The sequence below is a fragment of the Hypanus sabinus genome, chromosome 18 (genome assembly GCF_030144855.1).
Source record: "Hypanus sabinus isolate sHypSab1 chromosome 18, sHypSab1.hap1, whole genome shotgun sequence".
Lineage (NCBI taxonomy): Eukaryota > Metazoa > Chordata > Chondrichthyes > Myliobatiformes > Dasyatidae > Hypanus > Hypanus sabinus.
The window spans coordinates 55,071,984-55,097,367 of NC_082723.1; the positions used below are offsets into that span (position 1 = coordinate 55,071,984).

Genomic DNA, 25,384 nt, shown 5'->3' on the forward strand with positions numbered 1-25,384 from the left:
AAGGCCACAATTGGGGAGCAGAACATGTGCAGGGAGCAACATGCAGGGGGCACAAGATAAACCAAACCGTGCAGAGGCAACCGCCAGCCAATGAATTTAATGTATTTCAAGGACAGCATCCTGTTTAAAGAGTGCAATGTGTCTAAACAGTCACATAAATTACTTAACCAAGTTATTGCTACTTTGTGACTAACACAACTTATTTTCATTTCTGAACGGTTTGCACATTTCTTCATCCACATTTTTTAAAAATGGCAAATGTGTCCTCACTGTCACATTTTCTATCTGATGACATCGTCTGCAAGCAGACGAAACAGGCAATCACAGATCCATGACTTACAGTGTACCTGCAGCAGTGGCTGAAGTTGTGAGTGGGTAACTCTCAGGCTGCTTCAATGCAGCCCTCTTGCTTTGTGACGGTTCTTGGAATCAGCCCTAGAATTACTGTACCTCAGCGATGTATTCAAAGGTTCTACAACCTTCCCCTGAAACATACCTGCAAATTCTTTCTCCACACATTGACTGCAGCAAAGGCTAACTGCATCTGTTTTCTCCGAGCATCCTTGTGACGCTTGTAGGCAATCTCAATGAATATCAGGAATATTCCTGCCACAATCCCTCCAGCAACCAGCATAAAGACTCCTACAGGACAGGAAATAAGGCACGAGTTCAATGGCTTCTGACTTTAAATTCCTCAAGATGAAGCCCTACCTAAAATCAGAGATGACTTAGCATCTGTGTGTGTGTGTGTGTGTGTGTCTGCATCTGTGTGTTTTTGTGTGACCAACAGGTGCCTACGGCAGCAAGGGCTGACCTGTTTCTGATCTGTAGGCACACAATGTAGAGATATAATGGAACTGTGGGTCACAGAACATAGAACTCTACAGCATAATACAGGCCCTTTGGCCCACGATGTTGTGCTGACCTTTTAACCTACAATAAGATCAATCTAGCTCTTCCCTGCCACATAGCTCTCTATTTTCTATCATCCATGTGCCTAATATGCCTGCCTCCACCACCACACCTTGCTGGGCGTTCCATGCACCCACTACTCTCTGTGTGAAGAATTTACCTCTGACATTCCCCCCCACCCCGCATACTTACCTTCAATCTCCTTATATCCCTTATATTAGCCATTTCCACCCTGGGGTAAAGTCCTTGGCTAACCACTCAATCCATGCCTCTTATCATCTTGTACACCTCTATCAAGTCACCTGTCCTTCACTCCAGAGAAAAAGCCCAAGCTCACTCAACCTATCTTTATAAGATTGCTGTCTGATCCAGGCAGCATCCTGGTACATCTCCTCTGCCCCATCTCTAAAGGTTTCACATCCTTACTATAATGAGGTGACCAGAGCTGAACACAATATTCCAAAAGTGGTCTAAACCAGGGTTTTATAGAGCTGCAACATTACCTCACGTCTCTTGAACTCAACTTAACTTGATTAATGAAGCCCAACACACTATATGGTTTCTTAACAACCCTATCAACTTGTTCAGCAATTTGGAGGGATCCATGGATGTGAACACCAAGATCCCTCTCTCCCTCCACACTGCCAAGAATTCTGCCATCAACCTTCCAATATGAATCACTTTTCACAATTTTCTGGGTTGAACTCTATTTGCCATTTCTCAGCCCAACTCTACATCCTATCAATGGCCTGCAGTAACCTAAAATGACCCTCCACACTACCCACAACTCCACCAACCTTCGGGTCATCTGCAATCATACTAACCCACCCTTACACTTCCATATCCAAGTCATTCCTAAAAATCACAAAGAGCAGGAATCCTAGAACAGATCCCTGTGGAACACCATTCATCACTGACCTCCAGGCAGAATACTGTCCATCAACAAACACCCTCTATCTTCCATGAGCAAGCCAATTCTGTATCCACACAGCCAAGTTTCCCTGGATCCCATGTCTCATGTCACACAGCTTCTTAACAACCCTATCAACATGCCCAGAACTTTGAGGGACCTGAACACCAAGATCCCCCTGTTCCTCCACATTGCAAAGAATCCTGCCATCAACCTGTATTCTGCCTTCAAATTTGACCTTCCAAAGTGAATCGCATCATATTTTTCTGAGTTTTCCTGTTCCACCTCATCTCATCACTGGTTCAATCTTTCCTCACCATGAAGCGTGGCCACAGGAAGTATCACGGAACTGACACCATCTGTCAAAACTGCTTCGAAACCAACTCTGCTGAAGCTTCAGCTATTTGACTTGTTATCCACTTCAGGAATTCAATTTTGTTCTATCAAACTTATTACCATCAGGATGTCACAGAACTAATCGTTCAGTGAGTGTGGTTACAAGTTACCATCTCACTAAGAACGTCAGTGTGGTTGAACTCATTTATATCATGCTGTGTCCAATCTCACAAAAACTCACAGGCCTATGACCCTGGATACAGCTGTGATCTGCTGACCTGTAACCCTAGATCCAGCTGTGAACTGATGACCTGTGGCATTGGATCCAGTCTGATCTTCAGATCTGTGGCACTGGTTCAAACTGTGAAATGGTGGTTCTGCTCCTGTGCTTTTCACTAATTCATTGTCTGGGTTTAGGTTACCAGTACTATCTGCCCTGGCCATACCTCTCACATTAACCCAGACCACTGTGACTTTCGCTGCACAATGATTCCGTTCTTCTACCTTTGGTCCCTTTCACTGGTGATCAGATTCTCCACATCACTGCTTCCAGTTTATCGTCTATTTTCTTGAATCATGGTGCAACTCCACAGGAGTTGACAAGACCCTTGGCCATATTCATTCCATCTATTACTTCCTGCTCTCACCCTACACTCCTCTCAAAGCAAGGATAGGGTTCCCTTTATCCTCACATTCTCCTCCACTGTGGCTCCAGATTGAGGTTTTTGGGCACAACTGTATCTGTCTATTGGCATCTTAGTCCAGATACATAATAGGCTCCATGTGAAAAATTTGCCGCTCTGAACCTCTTAAAAATCTTTCCCCTTAAACCTGTGTCTGTTAGTTTTTGATTCCTTGATCTTGGGAAAAAGCCTGCAACTATTCATCGTTTGATGTCTCTGTGATTTTATAGACCTCGGCTTCCTACGTAATCAATGCAAACTATCAGCCTATCTAGTCTCTCCTTGTAACTCAAGCCATCCAGTCCGGTCCATGGTGGGCTGGATCTGTGACTATCTTTTTCACTCATACACTATGCAGCACTCTCTGAGGTACATGTGGCGGGGGCAATTACCTGCCATGTTTTCAAAGGTGAGAGTTGCTGGGGCATTGCTGCGAGAGTCACACTCCTGGTACCTGACCCACGTTTTGTCCAGATCCTCCATAAAGCCATTCTCATGGAAACTGAAAGACAAGGAAGATAATTAGCCATTGAGGGATCTGAGAATGTATGCAATGGATTTTCCAAGTCTGAGTCTTGGATAAATGTCAGAAACTTCTCAGGAACTGTGGAGTTAACCTCCAGTACCTTAAAAAGGCAGATTTCTCAGTATATCCTCTGTGGCCCATCACTTGATCCAGCGTGTCATTAAAGTAAATTGTCAGTGATAAATTTACCAAGGTATTCTGGAGAAGGTTACTTAGCCTGAGGGGTTAAACCTTGGATCCAACCTCTCTGGGGGCAAGTACTGTAGCTGCATATGATGGTTAGATAGTAACAGGTACATGAGGAACAAAATGAAAGTGTCTAGATGGGTGGGATATCCCGAAGGGTGATAATGAGGGGTCTGGGGTGAGACTATATCAATTTGAACTTGGCCGATCCTCATGACAGCTCCTCCAATTCAGGAAAGAGAACTTGAGATCCATTGCCAAAGACCTCCTCTCTCAGGATCGGTGGAGAGGATATTTAAACTGATCCTTCATGGTTTTTCTCCTTCTTGCTCTGTCATAATAAGGACATATATGCCAAGCATTAGACCCACCCCCCCCCCCCACTCCAGCACTGTATAGAATGTCCAGTGAGGAGATTTCAGGCTGTCTCCTACTGTGACACAGAATATAGCTCATTTCTGCTGAAGAATATTCACTGAGCACAAGGAGAGAAACGATTGTTGCACTTCTTGCCGTTTCCTTTCCTCTGCCACAATCTAACTCTTCTTTATCTGCTTCTTACACTCCCTCCCAAAGCATGTTGTGGAAAAGCAAGACCTGCCCTTTTCCCACCTTCCTTCTACTCAAGTGAAATGCAACGTTTTCAGTTTATTGTACTAAATGAAGCCTCTTCTATACTCAGAAGATCAAAGTTCAAAATAATTGTGTTATTAAAGTACATATATGTCACCATATAGAACCCTGAGATTCATTTTCTTGCAGACATACTCAATAAATCTATAGAGTAAATGCCATAACAGAATCAATGAAAAACCATCCAACTTGAGTGTTCAACCAGAGCGCAGAATTCAACAAACTGTGTAAATACAAAAAGAAAATAATAAATAAATAAACAAACCAACAAGCATTAAATATCAAGAACATGAGTCCTCGAAGGTGATTCCATTGGTTGTGGGAACATTTCAATGATGGGGCAAGTGAAGTTATCAAATGTTAAAATGGATGATAGCTTGGAAAATCTGGACAAAGCTAATGTTATTCTGATTGTCTCAGGAAACATTTCAGAACTTTCAAAGAATAAAACGTTAAAAATAATGGGCAATTTAATAAACTCCCAAAACAGTGTCTTCTTTCTGGGAGAAGAGGGTAAAGTCTAACAACTTCATGGTGATGTTACCTCAGGATGGCAAGTGACACAGCTTGTTTCCATGGACTGTCCTTTCTCATCCCGATACCAAACCCAGACCGAAAGAAGAGCTCCCCTGTGGTGATGAGGTCGCACTTCTGAGAAGCCTCGAACTCTAGCACTGCGGAGTCCCAGATGAATGCGTGCAGTTTCCTGGAATAAAACAGCTTCTGGTGAGCAGCAGTTGTATCTGTCTCATGCAGCACAGCAGGGCAGAGCAGCTACAAGCTACCAAATCGCTCCCAGCACTGCCGTGAAGCTTTCTGCACCAAACGCCACACAAATTTGTTTCCTATTTAGGCTATTTTATCCAGTAATGCTGAATATTATAACACCAAGTGTTGTTGGACGCTGATGGGATTCACAGGCATCAGCTGGTCTCCTGTGTGGACTTTCCCTACAAAACACTGCCAAGGTGCTCAACCTAATCCTGACCTTTCACATCACAGACTGAACATTTGGATGTAAAATATACTTCATGTGAGATGGGGGTGGGGGGCGGGGGCTGTACAAAAACAGCCCAGAACCCTAATAGCACTGCCTGTAATGTGATGAGATACTTTCTTCGGATGCTGAAAGAGATTGTAAACCATAAAAGATTTCTGTTTTCACTTAGTACTGGTTGGGGTCCAATCCATCAACCTGCATTACCGCAAGAAGTGGGCATATCTGAGCATTCACAACGTTTCTTCAGAGCATCTGCTTAATGATTCAGAGTTACATATTTTAAAGGTGGTTGCTGGAGGGTAAGGGTTGGGATGCTGTGGGATTCTACCAGATGCTATATAAATGTACATGTTTCTCTCCTGCAGTTTCAGACCCTGGAGCTTATTGATCTTGAATCATTATGCCATGTGTGTAGATGGCACATGCTTTAACCAAGAGGATTTTATCACTCAGTAGCACCACAGTTCCTGCATCATTTCTCTTCGCCTCTCACCTCGGATCCTGAAGGCTATTCAGTGCCCAATTCTTGTGTTGGCTCTGATGGACAATGTTACCAACATAAAGACATAAGAAATAGAAGCAGGAGTAGGCCATCTGGCTCGTTGAGCCTGCGCTGCCATTCAACAAGATCATGATTGACCTGGCCATGGACTCATCTACACCTACCTGCCTTTTCCCCATAACTCTTATTTCCCCTACTTTGTAAAAATCTATCCAACCTTGTCTTACTGATATATAAGACCAACCCTGCGAGCTCTCTGCACTTCACACTCTGTCCCACAGCATGCATTGAGAGATCAACAACATGCACTGCCTCAAATCCTACATTATCCAGCAATAACTGCCTCAAATGCTGCACCATTCAATGATAGCTGCCTCAAATCCTGCACAATTCAGTGATAACTGCATCAAATCCTGCACCATTCAGTGTGTCAACCACTGCTTCTTTAGTGATCACTGAAAACCCCTACATTATCCAGTGACACATAAAAAATGCTTAGGAACTCAGCAGGTCAGGCAGCATCTATGGAAATCAACAAATGAAATGGCTGCCTGATCTGCTGAGTTCCTCTGTTATTTTGTGTCTGTTACTTTGGATTTTCAGCGTCTGCAAAATTTCTTGTGTTTATGAATGTCCAGTGATCACTGTATCAATCCCCACAGCCCCCACTGATAACGAAACACTGCATTATCCAGTGATCATTGCATCAACCCCTGCACCTGACCAGTCCATCTGCAGGCCAGAGACACAGTGTGATGTTTACTTTGGTAGATTTGGCTAATGAGTCCGCAACAAACCCATTCCTGATCTATTTGAGATCAACAGCCTCTGAAACCCTTGCTGCAGGTGCCATTACTTTGAGGGTGTGGAGAGCATTACCCATCCCGCACCGCCTGGATGGCGTCAGCTGCATTCTCGTAGTTGTGCTTCTCCATGTGCCGGTACATGGTGCTGAGCTCCACCTGGCGCCGGAAGTAGATGTCCACCGAACTCTGCTTCACCGTGGCGTAGATAAACTTGTCCGAGGGGTTCCGCAGCTGCAAGCAAACACCAGCAACTTTCAAACCCAGGCACCCGAGGCAAGGCTTCTCATGGGACAGCATACATCCACACGGAATGTTCTCTAAGATGTAGGTATGGGTGCAATGTCCTGGATCCAGATGTGGGAGTTAGTGTGGTGATGGGAACATCACGTCAGTGGACGCAATCAGACTCCCAGACCCTGTTCATTCACTACACGTGGCCACTCCTGACCTTCAAACCTTCTCTTGGGCCCGGGCGAGTAGGCCTCTCTGCTGCATGTGGTGTCAAAGGATGGTATTGTGGTTCTGTGATTATGGATTGGACTATTGTGTTTACGGACTGTAGACTTTTTCAGACTTATAGTTTTTATATTCTGTGTTTCTTTATTCTCTGTTCCTTTTCCATTTTGTTGTGCAAGAGGAGGCTGTTTGGGTGTCGATGTTCTGATGTGTTCTGTTAGTATTTTGTGTGGTGAAGGGGTTGTATTTTGGGGATCCATGTACCTGTTCCATTTTGTGCAGGGTGAAGGGGGTTTTGGGGACTGATGATCAGGATGCCATTCTGTTTTGTGTGTGTGGGGGGGTGGGTTTGATGTTTCTCCCTGAATGACTTTTAGGTTCTTTCTTTGTTCCGTGGTTGTCTGGAGAAGACAAATTCCAGAGTTATATGTGTATACAGGCTTTGATAATAAATGAACCTTTGACCTTTGAATTCATGATAATTATAGGTTGTTTGTGGTTGTATATATATGTACATATGGATGCACATATGTGTGGGGGTGGAGGTGGATTTGTGTGTATGTGACAAAGTCTAAGCCAAGTTTATTGTCACATTCACCAATACATGTATGCACAGCATAATCTACAATGTATTTGTAGCAGCATCACGGGCACAAAGAATTAGAGACACAACGTTCACAAGAAAAAGACAAATTAAACATAAATTATACAAAATTATCCAAGTAAAACATGATTGGAACAAAAAATAATATTAGGGTAGTATTTGTGAGAGTCTTTAACTTCCCTAATACTGACTGGGTCAACCATAGTGTGAAAGGCTTGGATGGAGTGGAATTTGTGAAATGTGTCCAAGAAAGCCTTCTTGATCAAGTTGAGGGACCTCCTCGAGAGGGTGGGACACTGGATCTCCTCGTGGGCAGAGCAAATGTCAGAAGTGGCCTGTCGGCAAGCACTTTGGGTCCAGTGAGCAAAGTTCTATCATTTTAAAATAGTTGTGGAGAAGGGTACAGTCAGTTTAGGTTCTGAGCTGGGGCAGAGCAGATTTTAGAACTATTAGGTGGAATCTGGAAATGGTTGACCGAGCAAGGAAAAGGAGTATCTGCCAAGTGGAAGGCATTTAAAATTGTAATGTCAAAAGTTCATGTCCTGCAAGTTCCTGTGAGAGTGAAGGGCAAGAGTGCCAGGTTTAAGGAATCCTTGTTGGCTAGAAATATTGAGGATCTGGTTTAACAAAAGAGGGAAGTACAAACTGTGCATAAGCAATTGTGATCTACTTTGTTTGTTTGTCTATTTATTTATCGATTGATTGATTGAGATCGGAACAGTCCCTTGCAACCCTTCGAGCTGCGGTGAGAATGTACAAACTCCTTATACGTAGCAGTGGGAATTGAACCTGGGTCACTTGTACTGTAAAGCATTATGCTAATCTAATGAATTGCTTTATGACTACACGAAGTGTGGCAGGGCGCTTAAGAGAAAAATTAGGAGGGCAAGAAGAGAAAAATCCCCAGAGATTCTATATGTGTATTAAAAGGGTGTCTAGGGATTAAACAGGTTCCATTAAAGAACAGCATGGCCATCTGTGTGTGGAACCAAAGGAAATTAGTGAGATTTTAAAAGTTTCTGTTCAGTTTTTACTATGGAGAAAATGATGGAAGTTAAGGAAATGGGGGAGATGAGTGGTGTTGTCTTGGGCCACATACAGATTAGCAAGGAGGTGGTATTGGAGGCCATTGGGAATGTCTGCAAGTAGTGACCTTACCCGAGGATCATTAATTCCTGTGATTCTCTCCTCAGGTCTGTCCAACACCAGGAAAGCTGCCAGGTTGGCAGTGTAAGAGGCAACAATTATCATAGCAAATCCAGCCCAAACCATGCCCAAAATTCGAGCAGAGAAGCTTCTTGGAGCCCCTAAAAGCATAGGTTGGAGAGGAAGCACATTAGAGCTTTGGAACGTTGACTTTGCCATCTCCCCCCCCACTTTCTCTCACACACACACACACACACACACACACACACACACACACACACACACACACACACACACACACACACACACACACACACACACACACACACACACACACACACACACACACCACCACCACCACCACCACCACCACCACCACCACCCCCTCCCTTTGGTTTGATGTATACTTCCCTCCATCCACACCCATACTATTTTCTGGTAGATTTTTGTACATACCAGGGAAACCGACTGCAAATCAGTTCTGCTATTCAATTCCCTTGTTATGAGATTCATGAAAGGACCTCTTGTATGATAAGGTAGACTCTTGACCTCACAATTTATTGTTTACCTGCACTTTCGCTGTACCTTTTACATTTTATTCTGCATTGTTACTATTTTGACTTATTCCACCTCAATCTACTGTTTGATCTGTTTGAACAGTATGTGAGAGTTATGCATAATTTTGCATTTCGGTACTGTATACAAAATTATGAGGGGTATAGATAGGATAAATGTAAGCAGGCTTTTTTACTGAGGTTGGACAAGACTGGAACGAGAGCTCATGGGTTATGGGTGAAAGGTGAAATGTTTAGGAGAACATGAGGGGAAACTTCTTCATTCAGAGTGTGGTACGAGCTGCCAGTGGAAGTGGTGGGTGTGGTTTGATTTCAACATTTAAGAAAATCTTGGGTAGGTACGTGGATGGGAGAGGTATGGAGGGCTGTGGTCCGGGTGCAGGTCGATGGGACTGGGCAGCATAATAGTCTGGCATGGATTAGATGGACTGAAGTGCCTGTCCCTGTGCTGTAATATTCTATGACTCCATGACAAGCTTTTCACTGCATCTTGGTGACAATAACAAACCAATACCATGGCCAATACCATCCATCCCTCTCCCACGCTAACTTCTATGACTGTGGCCTCCACACTGCTAGACTGTTACCAGCTTGTGGAACACCTCATCCTCCATTTGGTCACTTCAGTTTGCCGGACTCGTTACCTCCAACTCGTTATTTCCTTTTGTCTGTATCAGAACTGCTCATTTCTGCCAGTCACCTATCAAGGTTTACTTGTTAGTCGATCTTCATTGGTTTTGAACAGGCACCAGTAACGGCAATGTTATGGAAATGTGTTGAATGATTCCGGTGGAAATTACCAAAGAGTGCTATCTTTGTGAGAGAGATTTTAACAGAAATGATTACACAGGTGATCCTGCTATACTTAAGCAAGACTCCTTGCTGCTGCTCTTCCACATTTTGACACTCTTATCTGACAACTAAAAGTTATCACCTTTTACTACAGTTGCATTGTTCAACATTAAATATAACTTTGTTAAATCACTATGGGTCTGCAGGCATTACTTCCCAAGCATTTGTAAAACTACCTCACTGGAGAGGTGAAAATGACCCAGTCAGACTCAAAACATGTTGTAAGGCTGATTAAGCCATTTTCAAGACTGATAATCATACAACAAAGCTTGGCTCACAGTAAGAGGTTAATTGGTATTGTAAATAATCTTGGTGTAGGTGAATGGCAAAAGAAATAATTGGAGTTGATGGGCAGGTGGGAGAGAGAACAAGTTGCAAGAGTACAGGGAAGTTAGAAGAATGTGACTGGGATTGTGGAGGGGGGTAAAGTTGACTTTTTTTGGAGCAAGTATCAACACAGTGGAGCAAAAGGCCTCCCTCTGTGCAATAATGAGTAAGATCTTGAACTTTCCTAGCGAGAAAAGTCTCTCTCAGTACTTCGAAACAACCTAAAGGGACTCAAAGGGATAAAGAAATTTGAAATAAAATTGCCAGATCAGATTGCTTACAATGAAAAGTCATTGACCCTCAGATGTTGACTCTATTTCTCTCTAGAGTTGCTGAATATTTCTTGCACTTTCCACTTATAATATTTTCAAGAATTTCTGGGTGTGGTGGTGCTTTGGGAAGCACAGCAGCCCATTTGTAAAGAGCTTCCACATTGCTGACTCAGTACTGCTGAAGCCACCTATTTTCGTGGTGTCAATGCCTCAAAAATACTGCATCCATCATTCAGGACCCCCATCACCCAGGCATACCCTTTTTATTTCATCATACAGTGTGGGACAGGCTCTTCAGTCCCTTGCAGCCATGCTGCCCTATCGAGCCCTGACAAGCCCAATTAACCCTAACCTAATCACGGGACAATTTACAATGACCAATTAACCTACCCGGTACAACTCTGGACTGTGGGAGAAACCGGAGGACCCAGAGAAAGCCCACACATTCCACGAGGAAGATGTTTATAGACTCTTTACAGGACGGTGCCGGAATGGAGCTGTGAACTTCGGGATGTCCCAAGCTGTAATAGTCTCACAATAACCACAATGGTGGCTTTTCTCATTGCTACCATCAAGGAAGAGCTTGAAGACAAGCTATCAATGTTTTAGGAACAGCTCCTCCCTACCATCATCAGATTTCTGAATGGACAATGTACCCATGTACACTACTTCACTACTTTTTTCTTTCTTTTGCTCTCTTTTTGCACCTCTTATTAAATTATATATATACTTATTGTAATTTATAGTTCTTTATTCTCATGTATTGCAATGTATTGCTGCCGCAAAACAACATATACCAGTGATATTAAACCTGATTCTAATAAAAAAGCATCCCAAACTGTGTTACTGGGAAGGATCACTGTTTATTCAGTGGGGGAAGGGAGGCTGGCATTGCAACTGCTGCTCCAGATTCTAGCATCTGCAGTCTCTCGTGTCACTGTAACCTGCTTGCTTGCTTTTCTAGATTTAACAGTAAGGTGTCCTGGATCCAAATCTGGATCTGCAGCCTGAGGCTGAGATTCTCAGTACCTGACCGTCCGTTCTCTCACCTTCTCCAATTCCAGAGTTTAGCAGCACACCCCAGGAGAACCACATGGCCGAAGACAGGGTGAGAGCATCCTCCTCTTCTTCCTCGCTATTCACTTTAAATCGCCCAAAAGGACTGGGGAAAGAAGGTTCATGTGTTAAAGGAGAGGTAACTTGGAAGGACAGATTTGTGACATGGGGGGGGTGGTAGGAGAATTGCAGGCACATGATCAGCACAAGAGTAAAACTGATGGAAGAATAAACATAAGAGGTGGTCGCTTCACTCTTTCAAGCTGATCCTGGGTACAGACTGGTCTGTGTAAGTCACACCAGCCTCCATTATGAGATGGAGAAGTTACAGGTGGCTTAGCTGGGAAGGGATGTTGGAGTTACCCATTGGAGGTCTGGTGATAGTTCCACCCCAGCCTGTCCACCCGCTGGAAGGAAGGCCCGCAATACTATGGGACATCTTTCTGCACTGCTGGGAACACCTTCCCGGGTCTCACATTCCACTTTCAGCCTGCACTATCACCCCTCAGCTCCAGTTACCCCTGCTGGTTCTGTGTGGAGTCCAGCAGAGCAGTCCTGGGAATCATACCATTGATTCAGGATGGTCTATCCGACTGGAGGCACAGGGCTCCTGCTAAAGAATGCCCGCAAAGATGTAGGCAGGTAACTTCCATTTATTAGTTATATGAGTCAGTGTCTGAAACTGGTTTTTTTGGGACTGTCCAAGAGCAAAGCAGGTGAGTGACCTGGGGTGGGGGGGGGGGGGGGGGGAAGAACAGGGTGACCTAAGACTCAATGCTGACGTCACAACTTCCTGCAGCCACCCCTTCTGATGAATAATGACACTGTCTGAAGCAGCTTCTCACTTTCTTCCCAATAACCCCTGTGCTAAGCCTCATCAAATCCTTTCCAAGTCCACAAGCTCAAAGAATTCTGGACGTCGTTGGAGACATGACAAAAGGTCAGTAATGTCATTGTCAAAATGTTCTCAGATCATTGAGCAAAAAATTTCTTCGCTAATCACACAAGGGACCGGAGAAATGACATTAACTGAGATGCACAAACCTGAATCTGTCTAAGAGGTAAAGCATCACTGCCACCACATGTACAGAAAGCCCCACCAGTAGCCAGAGCGTGCTCTGGAATGGCTGCATGAACGAGTCCAGTGTACTGCGGGGAATTTCCTGTTAACAGGAGAAAAAATGCTACCATGAGCAAATGAAATGGGATTATAATCCATGTGAGAATAACGATCTCACATCTGGTATGAATGTCCGGTGTCAGTGCACTTTCCCTCCCTTTGTCTGTCTCCTTGAAGATAATAAACTCCCAAATAACTCATTAACTGGTAGCCTCATTCATCATCTACTGCTTTTCTAACTCAATAGTTTCTCCTTCTCTATCTCTGGTTGATACCTTCTCTGAATAACAGGCATCTCTCTCCCTCATAAACTCTTATTAACTGGAATCTCTATCCTTTGTTATCTTAGTAAACCATTTCAATGTGAGCTGTGAGCTTGATCCGAGTCGGTTTTCACACACATACTCATCTATCTCAGTAACTGATGTCCTTTCTTCATCATCTAGTGCCCCTGTCTAGATGATGTTGATAGAGCAACTCTGGACTATGTTAATGGGATTGACCTTTGACAGGAGAGGCTCCCAAAGCATCCAGGGTTTAAGGCTTCGTCTTTGGACAATCCTCAAACTTCTTGGCAGAGAAATAAAACAGGGAAGAAGATGGTCCTTTACCCAGCAGTGAAGGATTATCCCCGGAAAGACTAAGGGCTGCTCTGCAATTGTCTGTAGAAGGCAGTGCCCTGTGAGGATAAGTATGATGAGCAAGGGTCAGGAGAACAGCTCCCTAACAGAGAAGGTCATGTCAGAGAGAGGGCAGTGAGGTAAGAGATTATTTTGGAGTTCTACCATTCTTAACTCATACTTGTCAGCCAGTAGCTAGCCTGAAGGATTGCAATCCAGTGTCCAACTCTCTGGGAATGGAGAGATTCATTGTTTTGGCCTGCAGCAAATTCCTAAAGCTCCTTTAGAGTTCCTCTTGTCCTCACCTACCACCCCATCAACCTCCGTGTCCAGTACATAATTCTCTGAAACTTCCGCCATCTCCAACTGGATTCCGCTACCAAACGCATCTTTCCTTTCCCCCACCCCCCACTTTCTGCTTTCAGCAGGGATTACTCCCTACGCGACTCCCTTGACCATTCATCCCTCCCCACTGACCTCCCTCCTGGCATTTATCCTTGCAAGCAGAACAAGTGCTACACCTGCTCCCTCACTACCATTCAGGGCCCCAAACAGTCCTTCCAGGTGAGGCGACACTTCACCTGTGAGTCTGTTGGGGTCATACACTGTGTTCGGTGCTCCTGGTGTGGCCTCTTGTAAATCAGCGAGATTCGAAACAGATTGGGAGACCACTTCACCAAGCATCTACACTTCTTCCACCAGAACAAGCAGGATCTCCCAGTGACCACCCATTTTAATTCTACTTCCCATTCCCATTCCAATATGTCCATCCATGGTCTCCTCCACTGTCAGAATAAGGCCACACTTAGGGTGGAGGAACAACACCTATATTCCATTTGGATAGCCTCCAACCTGATAGCATGAACATTGATTACTCAAACTTACAGTAATGCCCCCCACCATCCCCCCTTCACCATTTCCCATCCTCTTGTCCCTCTCTCATGTTACCTCCTTGCCTGCCCATCGCCTGACTCTGGTGCTCCTTACCCCACCCCACTTCTTTCTTCTATGGCCTTCTGTTTCTTTCGCCAATCAACTTCCTAGCTCTTTGCTTCATCCCTCCTCCTCCAAGTTTCCCCTATCACCTGCCATTTCTCTTTCCCCAACCCCCACCTTTCAAATCTACTCCTTAGCTTTTTTTCTCCAGTCCTGCTGGAGGGTTTTGTCCCAAAACGTGGACTGAACTTTTTTTCACAGATGCAGCCTGGCCTGCTGAGTTCCTCCAGCATTTTGTGTGTGTTGCTTCTAAAGTTCCCTACTGTCTGATGGTAGGGACCTGATACTGGATGACTGGTCCTGATTTCTTGATGATGATGGCTGGATGAGCAAATGGCTGGAGTGATACCTTCTTCACCAAGATGGTGAGTCCTTGGTACTTGTAGGGTTTGGAGAATTCAATGTACTGGGCTCGCTCATTATTAATGGTGAGAGGTGCAACAATCATGTCACCAAGCCCACTCAGCAGTTCCCCCATCATCCCGTTCCATTCCTTCCTGTTGCTGTTGTTCACCTGGAAATACAGAAAGTTTCCATGAGCTTTGGCAGGGCTACAGTGACACGGACAGTGGGAGAAAGTTGGTAGAAACCACACTCTTCCCACTCAACACAAAGTGCAAGCTAAAGCCATCTTTAGAACAAACCTTCTGCAGTCTTGTACAAGGATGCACAATGAACAGCCTCTGTCTATGTGCTTGTTGGTAGCTCTGCCAACCCACCTGAGACTTTTCTCTGTTCACCTCTCCCATCGGGCAGAAGATACAAATGTCTGAAAGCACTACCACCTAGTTCAAGGGCAGCTTATATCCTACCGTTATCAGGCTCTTTAGTGGAGTCATTTATATAATAAGATAGATTCTTGGCCTCACAATCTACCTTATTATGATCTTGTCTACCTGCACTACACTTTTTTTTAGTAGCTTTTATGCTTTATTCTCCATTGTTGCTTTACCTTATTCTAGCTCAATTCCCCCACTACCTTGTGGCCTCAGGAGAGACGAAGGCTATGGGAGTAAACCTGGACAGCAAATCCAAGCTGACACCAAACGTATTGCTTCATAAGCTTTGCTTTGGTCTACACTGGTGAGGCCGAAAAGGGGATGTTGATGACTGGGCATCTCAGGATCTCCATACCTTCTGCCCAGGCTTGTGATGATGACCATCACCCATTGTCCTTCAGGACAGACGGATGCAAACTACCAGCAGCTCAGTACACTGTAATGATTTGATCTGTATGAACAGTACACAATACAAGCTTTTTACTGTGACTTGGTGCATGTGACAATAATAAAGCAGTTCCAACACTTGTACCTTTGCTGGTGTTAGAGATGACTCACTTCTGTCCTCTCTCGACAGGTCAAACATACACACATGCATGTGCAGAAATACTATATAAATATTTCACACATACACACACATGTCCACCATGTACACCACACCAACATAGAGGCATTTCTCCTTCCTGAAAGAAGGTTTCTAACCCCTAGAGAGTGTGAATCCACAACCGTATGGCGAGTGCCCCTCACTGTCCCTTCCTCCCAGCCAGGGCCCATCTCAGACCCTTCTGTTTCCTTCTCACTTCCTACTGATTCTCACAGCTACATTGACTATACTTCTTGCCACCCCGTCACCTATAAAAATGCAACTCACTTTTCTCAGTCCCATTTCTCCACCATGTCTATTCTCAGAGTAAGGATTTTCTTTCTGGAATATGGAGATGTTGTCCTTCTTTGAAGAACAGGGTTCCACCACTGATGCTGCCCTCCTCCGCCTCTCCTTCATTTCCCGGATATTTGCCCTAACCCTATCTTCTTGCTGCTTTAATGGGATAGAGTTCCTTTTGACCTCACCTACCACACAATGACCTTCACATCCAGCTCATCACTCTGTGCAACTTCTGCCATCTTCAATAAGAACCTATTAACAAATACAACTTTACCTCTCCACCCCTCACTCTTCACTTTCCATGACTCCCTTGTCTATTCATCACTCTCCCTCCTAGCACCTATCCCTGCAAGCAGCAGAATTGCTACACCCTGCCCATTAACCTCCTACCTCACCTTTACTCAGAGCCCCCAAAACAGTCCTTCCAGGTGAGGTGACACTTCACCCGCAAACCTTTTAGGGTCATCTACTGTATCCGGTGCTCCCAAGTGTGATCTCATCTACACTGGTGAGACCCGAAGTAGACTGGGGACTGCTTTGTTGAGCAACTTCACACTGCCAACAAAACAAGCAGGATTTCCCAGTGGCCAGCCATTTTAATTCCAATCCCATTCCCATTCTGACATGCCTCTTCTGCTCTCAGGGTGGAGGAGCAACTCCTTAAATTCCATCTGAATAGCCTCCAACTGGATGGCATAAATGTCAATTTCTCTAACTTCCAGTAATTTCTCCCCCTTCTCTCTTCCTTCTTCCATTCCCTACTCTGGCTTCCCAATTACCTCTTTGCTTCACCTCACCTGCCCATCACCTCCTCCTGGTGCCCCTCCTCCTTGCCCTTCCCCCCATGGTCCACTCTCCTCTCCTATCAGATTCTCTCTTCATCCCCTTTACCTTTTCCACCAATCACCTCCCTGCTTCTTACTTCATCCCTCCTATCCTCGCCTTCACCTATCAGCTTCTAACTTGTAGTACTTCCCCTCCCCCACCTTCATATTCCCGCATCTTCCCGCTTCCTTTCCAGTTCTGATGTAAGTTCTCAGCCCTGTTTCTTCCTTTCCATGGATGCTGCCTGGCCTGCTGAGTTCCTCCAGCATTTTGTGTGTGGGTGTGTGTGTTATTTTAGATTTCCAGCATCTGTAGAACTTCTTGTGTTTATCCTTCTTGCTTCATGCAAGTTGGAAAAACATTGCAACCATGTAAGTTCAGTAACATCGCCTCTTGTCTGAACCTTGTGCTCTGTTGATGGAAGAGAGGCTTGTGATAATCCCTTGTGTGATCTGCCGTCCTGGCGTTTCACAAGGTGACTGCTCTGACATTGCAACATCCACCGGATCAAGCCTTGCTCCCATTGGGATACCTGTAACGGGCCAGCAGTGCCAGGCGGAATACCTACTCTCTCCTGTGTCCCGAACTTCCCGTCGTGGACTAGGTGCACCTCGTACGTGAAGTTCAGTGCGGGGGTGCTGGCAAGCTTGATGAGTAAATCAATACAAAACCCGTAGCAGCACTGAGGGACAATAGGCCGACCTGCCGAGCAATGCAGAGAGCATAGGGTTCATCGTTAATGCCTCCGGTAGTCAGGCACAGCATCGCACCCTTACACAGGCGATGTACAGCACAGAATCCACGAACAAAACACGTAATCTTCAACAAAGAACCTACACAAAATGCTGGAGGAACCCAGCATCGATGGAGGGAAATAAGCAGTCAACATTTTGGAATGGTGCAGCCTGAAATGCTGACTGTTTGTTCTCCTCCGTTGTTGCTGCCTGACCTGAATTGCTCCACAATTTTGTGTGTGTTGCTCAAGATTTCCAGTATCTGCAGAATCTCTTGTGCCTCTACTCTTCTGTTCCAGAGTTGGAGCCTTCCTGCCCCCATGTGGTAATATTTCTTCATCGTAATACTTCAAAAATAACTTGCTTACCCAGAACCAGCTCTCAGTTGATTGAGAAGGGTGCTGGAACACAAAGAACAGGAGCAGGAGTAGGCCTTCCAACTGCCCAAAGTTACATTGGACCAGAAGTCCCTACAAAGGACTGTGAGAACAGCCAAGAGGATCATAGCGATCGCCCTACCATCCATCAGGGACAGTTTTCAGGAGTGGCTGTGCACGCAGGGCTCTTAGTATTATCAAGTATCCTACCCGTCCACCCAGCATCCTCTTTGACTTTCTGTCATCGGGTTGGACACTCTGATGCAAGAATGGTCAGTTTGGGAAACAACTTCTCCCCTCAGTCCTTTATACTTCTGAGCTCCCTGCCACGTCACATTTAAAGTGTCACCAGTTACTTGTTCTGTATCTGATAATACTTAAATTATGCACTTTATTTATGCATAATTCATTTGTAGATTTTATCCTTACTATCCTAAGTTATTGTGTGTTATATACTGTGCTTTGCACCCTGGTTTGGAGAAACATTATCTCCTTTGATGGTATACATGTATATAGTTAAATAGCAATAAACTTGACTTGATTGTGATGGTGTGGTGAATAAGTATGATGTGTGGCCATTACATTGTTAATTTATGCTGTGGCTTGTTAATGGTTTGAGACAATACTACGTGTTACAATATAATTGTTTGCATTGCATCGAGTGTCAGGAAGGCACAGAAATCCTATCGGCATGGAAACTGGTTTCTCAGGCCCAGGCCTCAGGCTTTCCCAGGTCATCTCACCTGAAGCAACAGACAGAATGGCCATGTTGGAGCTGGATCTGGGGTTTGGGGGGGTGGGGACAGGGTGGGGAGGATGGGAAGAGATGGCTGGCAGTCAGAAACCTGGCAGAGCCAGGGATGGTGAGTAGGGGGTGGGGTGAGGTAAATCTTCAACAGGAATGGCCTACACATGGACACAAGCCAGTCATCAGGAGGAGAGAGAATGGGGCCGGACAGTGGGAGGGGAAGATGTTTCTGGGCTGGGTTCCAGGAGACAATGTTAGTGATGCCTCTAAAACGCAGGGAAAGAAATGCTACAGGATTGGAGGGAACAACGTGACCCACAAGCTCCCAGCTGGGGAGAAGGCATTCCCTTGTCTGACTGGTGTGGAAGTAGCATCAGTAGGGACCTGTGATATCCTGATTGAGCCCTGTATGATTTTAGGCTGGGGATGGGATCAATCACATTCTGCTACAGGTATTAGGTACAGACACGTGGCACTGATTGGACCAGAACTGCACGGCTTCATTCCCAGACATAGTCCAGAAACTTACCTGGTACTGTAGAGTTCGGGCCTGTGCAGATCACCTTCTTAATGGGCTCCCCGTTAATGGAGGACTCCTCCTGACATGTACCATCCGGTAATGTTGGCTTCACATACACAAAAGGCTCTTGGTAAATAGTGACAATCTGTGCATAAAGTAAATTAAACCCAACATGGCACTGAATAAGCTGTAGCAATGAATCTTTTCCATGACTGTATATTCAGTTCTTTCACTGATGCAACTACAATTTCATGGGGCAACAATTCTGACCTGATGCAGTAAGAAAGGTTTTTATATTCCAAGAGCTTCGGACTGAAGCTGGGCCAGTCTAAGGTACACTCTGTGGAGGGAAGTTACAAACACAGCACCTTCTGGGCCTGACAACATGCAATTTGAACTTGAGTTTCAACATCAATTCTCAGTTCTGCATATTGCTTTCCACAGCCGGTCAAGATTTCACAATGAATAAAAGAATTCCATGTTTATTACCAGTAATTTATCTTACACCAGATAAAATATAATCAGACTTCTTGCAGGCTTAGTCATTTCCTTACTCGGTGTCAATAAGTCCTATAAATGTCAGGCTCAACTCTTCCCTATTCACAGAATGTACCTGTCCTGGTGACTCGTGAACAACAACCACCCCCCAGCTTATTACTTCACATAAGATCACTATATTAATGACTACTACACCTAATGATGACCACACTAATGATTACTACATTAATAACACTACACTAATGACCGCTATGCTAATGATTACTATTGACTACTACACCCATTTATTGAACCTCACGAGCTTTGGTTAACCTTCAGGCAATGGACAGTGCTGCCTTTCCTGGTGCTAACTCTCAGCATTAAATAAATCTCCACTCTGTCACTTTGGGTAGAGCTCCCCTCCAGCGGGGCCACAGGCGCTCCATGTGTCCTCTTGCTTCCGGCTGCTTGTTGGCCACTTCCTCCTCCAACGTCACTGATGGAAATAAATAGACAGGGATCTGCTTCCAACGTACTGCAAGAGCAACACTTCTACCCGCTGAGTGGTGTCCTGAAGACGCAGCCCGAGTAGAGACTGGCTATCGTCCTTGTAACATGTTCAGGGGTCATTTGGCCTTTCAAGTCTATGCTGGTTCTCAGAACAATCTCACGAATTGCATCGCGCCACTTAACCCCGTCCAACTTACTGTCATTTTTCCATCAGCTCTCTGTACCCCACCCACCTATGCCAGGGGTAGCTTATATCACCCAATTAACCTCCGTCTTTTAAAGATAACCAGATCACCAGGGGAAAACCCACGCATTTTTCAGGAGAACATGCAAACTCCACACAGACAGCACCTGAGACCAGGGCTGGACCAGGGTCAGTGGAACCCAGGAGGCAGCAGCACTACCCGCTGCTCACTATGCCGAAGCAACTGAGAGTGGGGGCCTTCTGTCAGCAGTCGGCGTTTTGCTGTGTTCTGTACTGCTCACTGGTTCCTTCAGCCCATTTTGTACCTTTAGTTTTGTTGACATCTGAAACCCCTTGGGTGTGTTCAATTCACCGCCTGGCCAGATGATTTTCTTGTCATTCAGCAGTACCTGTGGGATAGACCAAATGAAGAATCAGAATATTGCAGATGTAAGACTGGCAGAGTCAGGTTTGTGTGCCCCTCCCCGACGGGACACAGATGGCAAACAGCAAGGAAAACTGGTGGGAAAACCGAGGTGTGACATTACTCAGAGATGGGTATTCAGCTGAGCAACACCACTTCCAACACTCCAAACGACTGGCATGACATCAGCTGCTATTCTTGTGAACTCAGTAACACAGGCTGCTGAGATACATCCCAGGATGGACTGAGGCACATCATCAGTGATGTAACCTACAGCAGCCTCTGTGACGGTCCGGATGGCTCTTTTCTTTGTAGCCCTCATAATACCAAGGAGAGAGTGGGCTCTGCACAGCAGCAGCCAACAAAACCTCTACCCTTCACCTCTATCAGTTGTCTACAATCGATGTCTACAATCTTCTTGCTTATTGTTTAAAGACTGCTTTCAAACAGGAATTTCCACCATTTTTAGTTAGACCACAAACTGTTCCAGCTGCTACTGTCTAGGAATTGGTACCACAACATAAAAGCCGGGATCATCGGGTTCAGAGGCAGCTTCTTCCACCAGGCATTCAGACTGATTAATTCATACTGACACAGTTGTATTTCTGTGTAATATTGACTGTCCTGTTGTATGTACTACAGTATTTATTACATATTACTACAAATTGCACTTTGCACATTTAGACAGAGACATAAGGTAAAGATTTTTACTCCTCATGTATATGAAGGATGTAAGGAATAAAGTCAATTCAATTCAATTCAATTCAAGGGTCACACATCTAACTTCCAATCTCTGTCTGTACACGTGGGCTCACATTCTGCTTTCCATGAATATGAATACGTACATCATGGTGCCCACAGTACAATGCTTCTGAGCCAGAGGTTGGTGAGCCTTAGCCATGTCACTGAGCCAGGCAGTGTCACCAACATTAGTGACCTAAGGTTATTGATAATTAGCAGAGAAACCTGTTCCTCTGATGACCTAAGCCTTTGCTTCCCTGTTAGACCTACAACATTGACCACTAACTTTTTAACTCCCCCTATCATGGGTATTCCCTTTGACCTATCCATCTGGTCCCCACTGACTTTGCAATTTAAAGCCAACTTGCCTTTCCTCTTTCCAACCTGAAATATTAATTATTTTTCTTTTTCCACAGATGCTGCCTGACTTGCCAAGAGTTGCTAGAACTTTCTGTTTTTATTTCAGACTGCCTGCATCCGTGGTGTTTGAATTTTCAACGGAATAGTTGAATCCAGATACAGAAACGACATGAACAATGGTTGCAGCACCAGATGTGAGGTGGAGACAGTGCCTTTGTACTGAGGAGATGCAAGAGGCCATGGTTATTTTTACGTTGTGGACAACATGCATTTATGCGGCACCTTTCAAACTCCACACCTCTTCGCATGGTGCCGCTCAGCACCACTGCCTTGGGAAACACAATAGATTTCTTTGCAGCACGTACTAGCATTACATCACAGTCAAGATTAGGGGTTAATATAAAGGTCAGCCTCTGCAAGGACTGACATGGTTTTTCTGCATACGTACATTAGTCCCGTTGTAAACTCCAATTTGCACCAACTTTCCCTTCTGCACATTCACGATGCTGTAATTAGAAAACTTTCGATCTCCTTCATCGTTAAATTCCACTTGTCCCGTGTACCCTTCGTGGTACTTGGTGGAGAGAAGGACCCTGTGGAAACAGACAGAAACACTCTCACCACTGCCATAAGCTGGATTTATTCGGTTACGCAGTTCCAGGTGCTGAAAAAAACAGTGGCAGACGGGATCACGGTTCCTCAGGATCACAGTCCCACAGGATAATTGATCCATAGGATTACAGGCCCATTGGATCACATCCACAGGGTCATTGGTCAAAAGGATCATAGATCCACTGGCCCACAGGATCACTGCCCCGGTGGAAACCTAATCAACCTGCCAGGAAGCAATCAGCTGCTTCTGGTCCATTTGGAGATGGGTAGCTACTATCATGGGACCTCTGTGTGAAAGTTCTGACCTCTGTTATTATCGGATTCAGTCACAACTGGCACTGCTGTCTCCAATAGCCCCAGACTCAGCAGACCAGGGGAACCACGGGGAGACCGGTTTGTGCTCTCTCTCGTATTCCACTCCTGTGCATCTAACCTGAATCATTTCAGAAGAAAATAGTAACATGTGAGTGTCCTGTAATCAAGAAGCCCTCCGCCTACTGAGGGACCAAACGCCAGACTCTATGTTTACCTTTTAAAGAGGGGTCCAGTCTTCCAGATGTTGGTGTTCCCCACGCAGCCTTTGGGAGGGTCAGTAATGTTTTCTTTTTCAAAGAGCTCGTGGATGGATTGAGCCACAATGCCCACTGCGTCATTAATGTGGGCCGTTTCATTTTTACCATTTATCAGTTGCAAACCAATTACACCTGGAAGGGAAACAAGCCACCATACCTGAGATCAAAGGGTACTGAGAGCTGGGTGCCACAGAGTGTGAGAGGGGGCAACAGAGAGCCAGAGTAGAAGGGCACGGAATACAACACAGTGGGACAGAACAGAGGGTCGCAGGAGTGAACTGGGATACAGAAGGAAGGCACAGTCTTGTAATCATAGTAAGACCACAAGGTGACGCAATGATGCAATCATCACAATGACGATGACTGGTCTCTCGGTACAATGCAACAGAAAGATGTGTGGAGCACACAGAAGGATGTAGTGTAGTGTTAGACCACAGAGACAGAGAGGTGTGGGGAGTGGGGAAGGACAGTCTGCGGGGTGCGAAGAGTGTGGGAGATACACTGGGGTCTGTGGGGTCAGTTAAGGGCACATTGAGGGGTGTGGGGTCTCGGGACACATTGAGGGGTGTGGGGTCTCTGTGGGACTGAGGGGTGTGGGGTCAGTGGGACAGTGAAGGGAAAAGGGGTTTCGGACACATTGAGGTGTGTGGGGTCTCTGTGGGACAGTGAGGGGTGTGGGGTCTCTCTGAAACAGTGAGGGGTGTGGGGTCTCAGGGACAGTGAAGGGTGTGGGGTCTGTGGGACTGAGAGGGGTGTGGGGTCTCAGGGACACATTGATGGGTGTGGGGTCACAGGGACACAGTGAGGGGTGTGGGGTCTCTGAAACAGTGAGGGGTGTGGGGTCTCTGAAACAGTGAGGGGTGTGGGGTCTCAGGGACACAGTGAGGGGTATGGGGTCTCAGGGACACAGTGAGGAGTGTGGGGTCTCTGTGGGACTGAGGGGTGTGGGGTCTCTCTGACACAGTGAAGGGAAAAGGGGTCTCAGGGACACAGTGAGGGGGGTGTGAGGTCTCTGTGGGACTGAGGGGTGTGGGGTCTCGGTGGGACACAGTGAGGGGTGTGGGGTCTCTGTGGGACTGAGGGGTGTGGGGTCTCTGAAACAGTGAGGGGTGTGGGGTCTCAGGGACACAGTGAGGGGTATGGGGTCTCAGGGACACAGTGAAGGGTGTGGGGTCTCTGTGGGACAGTGAGGGGTGTGGGGTCTCAGTGGGACACAGTGAGGGGTGTGGGGTCTCAGGGACAGTGAGGGGTGTGGGGTCTCTGTGGGACTGAGGGGTGTGGGGTCTCTGAAACAGTGAGGGGTGTGGGGTCTCAGGGACAGTGAGGGGTGTGGGGTCTCTGTGGGACTGAGGGGTGTGGGGTCTCTGACGCAGTGAAGGGAAAAGGGGTCTCAGGGACACAGTGAGGGGGGTGTGAGGTCTCTGTGGGACTGAGGGGTGTGGGGTCTCAGTGGGACACAGTGAGGGGTGTGGGGTCTCAGGGACACAGTGAGGGGTGTGGGGTCTCTGTGGGACTGAGGGGTGTGGGGTCTCTGAAACAGTGAGGGGTGTGGGGTCTCAGGGACACATTGAGGGGTGTGGGGTCTCTGTGGGACTGAGGGGTGTGGGGTCTCTGACGCAGTGAAGGGAAAAGGGGTCTCAGGGACACAGTGAAGGGTGTGGGGTCTCTGTGGGACAGTGAGGGATGTGGGGTCTCTCTGACAAAGTGAAGGGTGTGGGGTCTCAGGGACACAGTGAGGGGGGTGTGAGGTCTCTGTGGGACTGAGGGGTGTGGGGTCTCAGTGGGACACGATGAGGGGTGTGGGGTCTCAGGGACACAGTGAGGGGTGTGGGGTCTCTCTGACACAGTGAGGGGTGTGGAGTCTCTCTGGGACAGTGAGGGGTGTGGGGTCTCTCTGACACGTTGAAGGGTCTGGGGTCTCTGTGGGACACATTGAAGGGTGTGGGGATTTGGTGGGACACAGTGAAGGGTGTGGGGTATCTATGGGACAGTGAAGGGTCTGGGGTCTCTGTGGGACACCTTGAGGGGTGTGGGGTCTATGGGACACAGTGAAGGGTTTGGGGTCTATGGAACACAGTGAGGGGTGTTGGGTTTTAGTGGGACACAGTGAAGGGTGT

General features: G+C 46.1%; 1 protein-coding gene across 1 annotated transcript in view; it reads right to left on the reverse strand.

The window, feature by feature from the left end:
• Positions 1-25,384, reverse strand: part of LOC132407608 (glutamate receptor ionotropic, NMDA 1-like) — an 85,435-nt gene that overhangs the window by 23,891 nt on the left and 36,160 nt on the right. The window contains exons 5-17 of the mRNA XM_059994369.1: positions 23,225-23,399; positions 22,532-22,676; positions 20,885-20,968; positions 19,397-19,532; positions 17,577-17,710; positions 14,868-15,032; positions 12,827-12,945; positions 11,776-11,888; positions 8,713-8,861; positions 6,568-6,725; positions 4,731-4,892; positions 3,234-3,343; positions 497-642 (exon numbers count right to left, since the gene is read on the reverse strand). Coding sequence (XP_059850352.1) covers positions 497-642; positions 3,234-3,343; positions 4,731-4,892; positions 6,568-6,725; positions 8,713-8,861; positions 11,776-11,888; positions 12,827-12,945; positions 14,868-15,032; positions 17,577-17,710; positions 19,397-19,532; positions 20,885-20,968; positions 22,532-22,676; positions 23,225-23,399 — 1,796 coding nt within the window. The remainder of the gene's footprint in view (positions 1-496; positions 643-3,233; positions 3,344-4,730; positions 4,893-6,567; positions 6,726-8,712; positions 8,862-11,775; positions 11,889-12,826; positions 12,946-14,867; positions 15,033-17,576; positions 17,711-19,396; positions 19,533-20,884; positions 20,969-22,531; positions 22,677-23,224; positions 23,400-25,384) is intronic.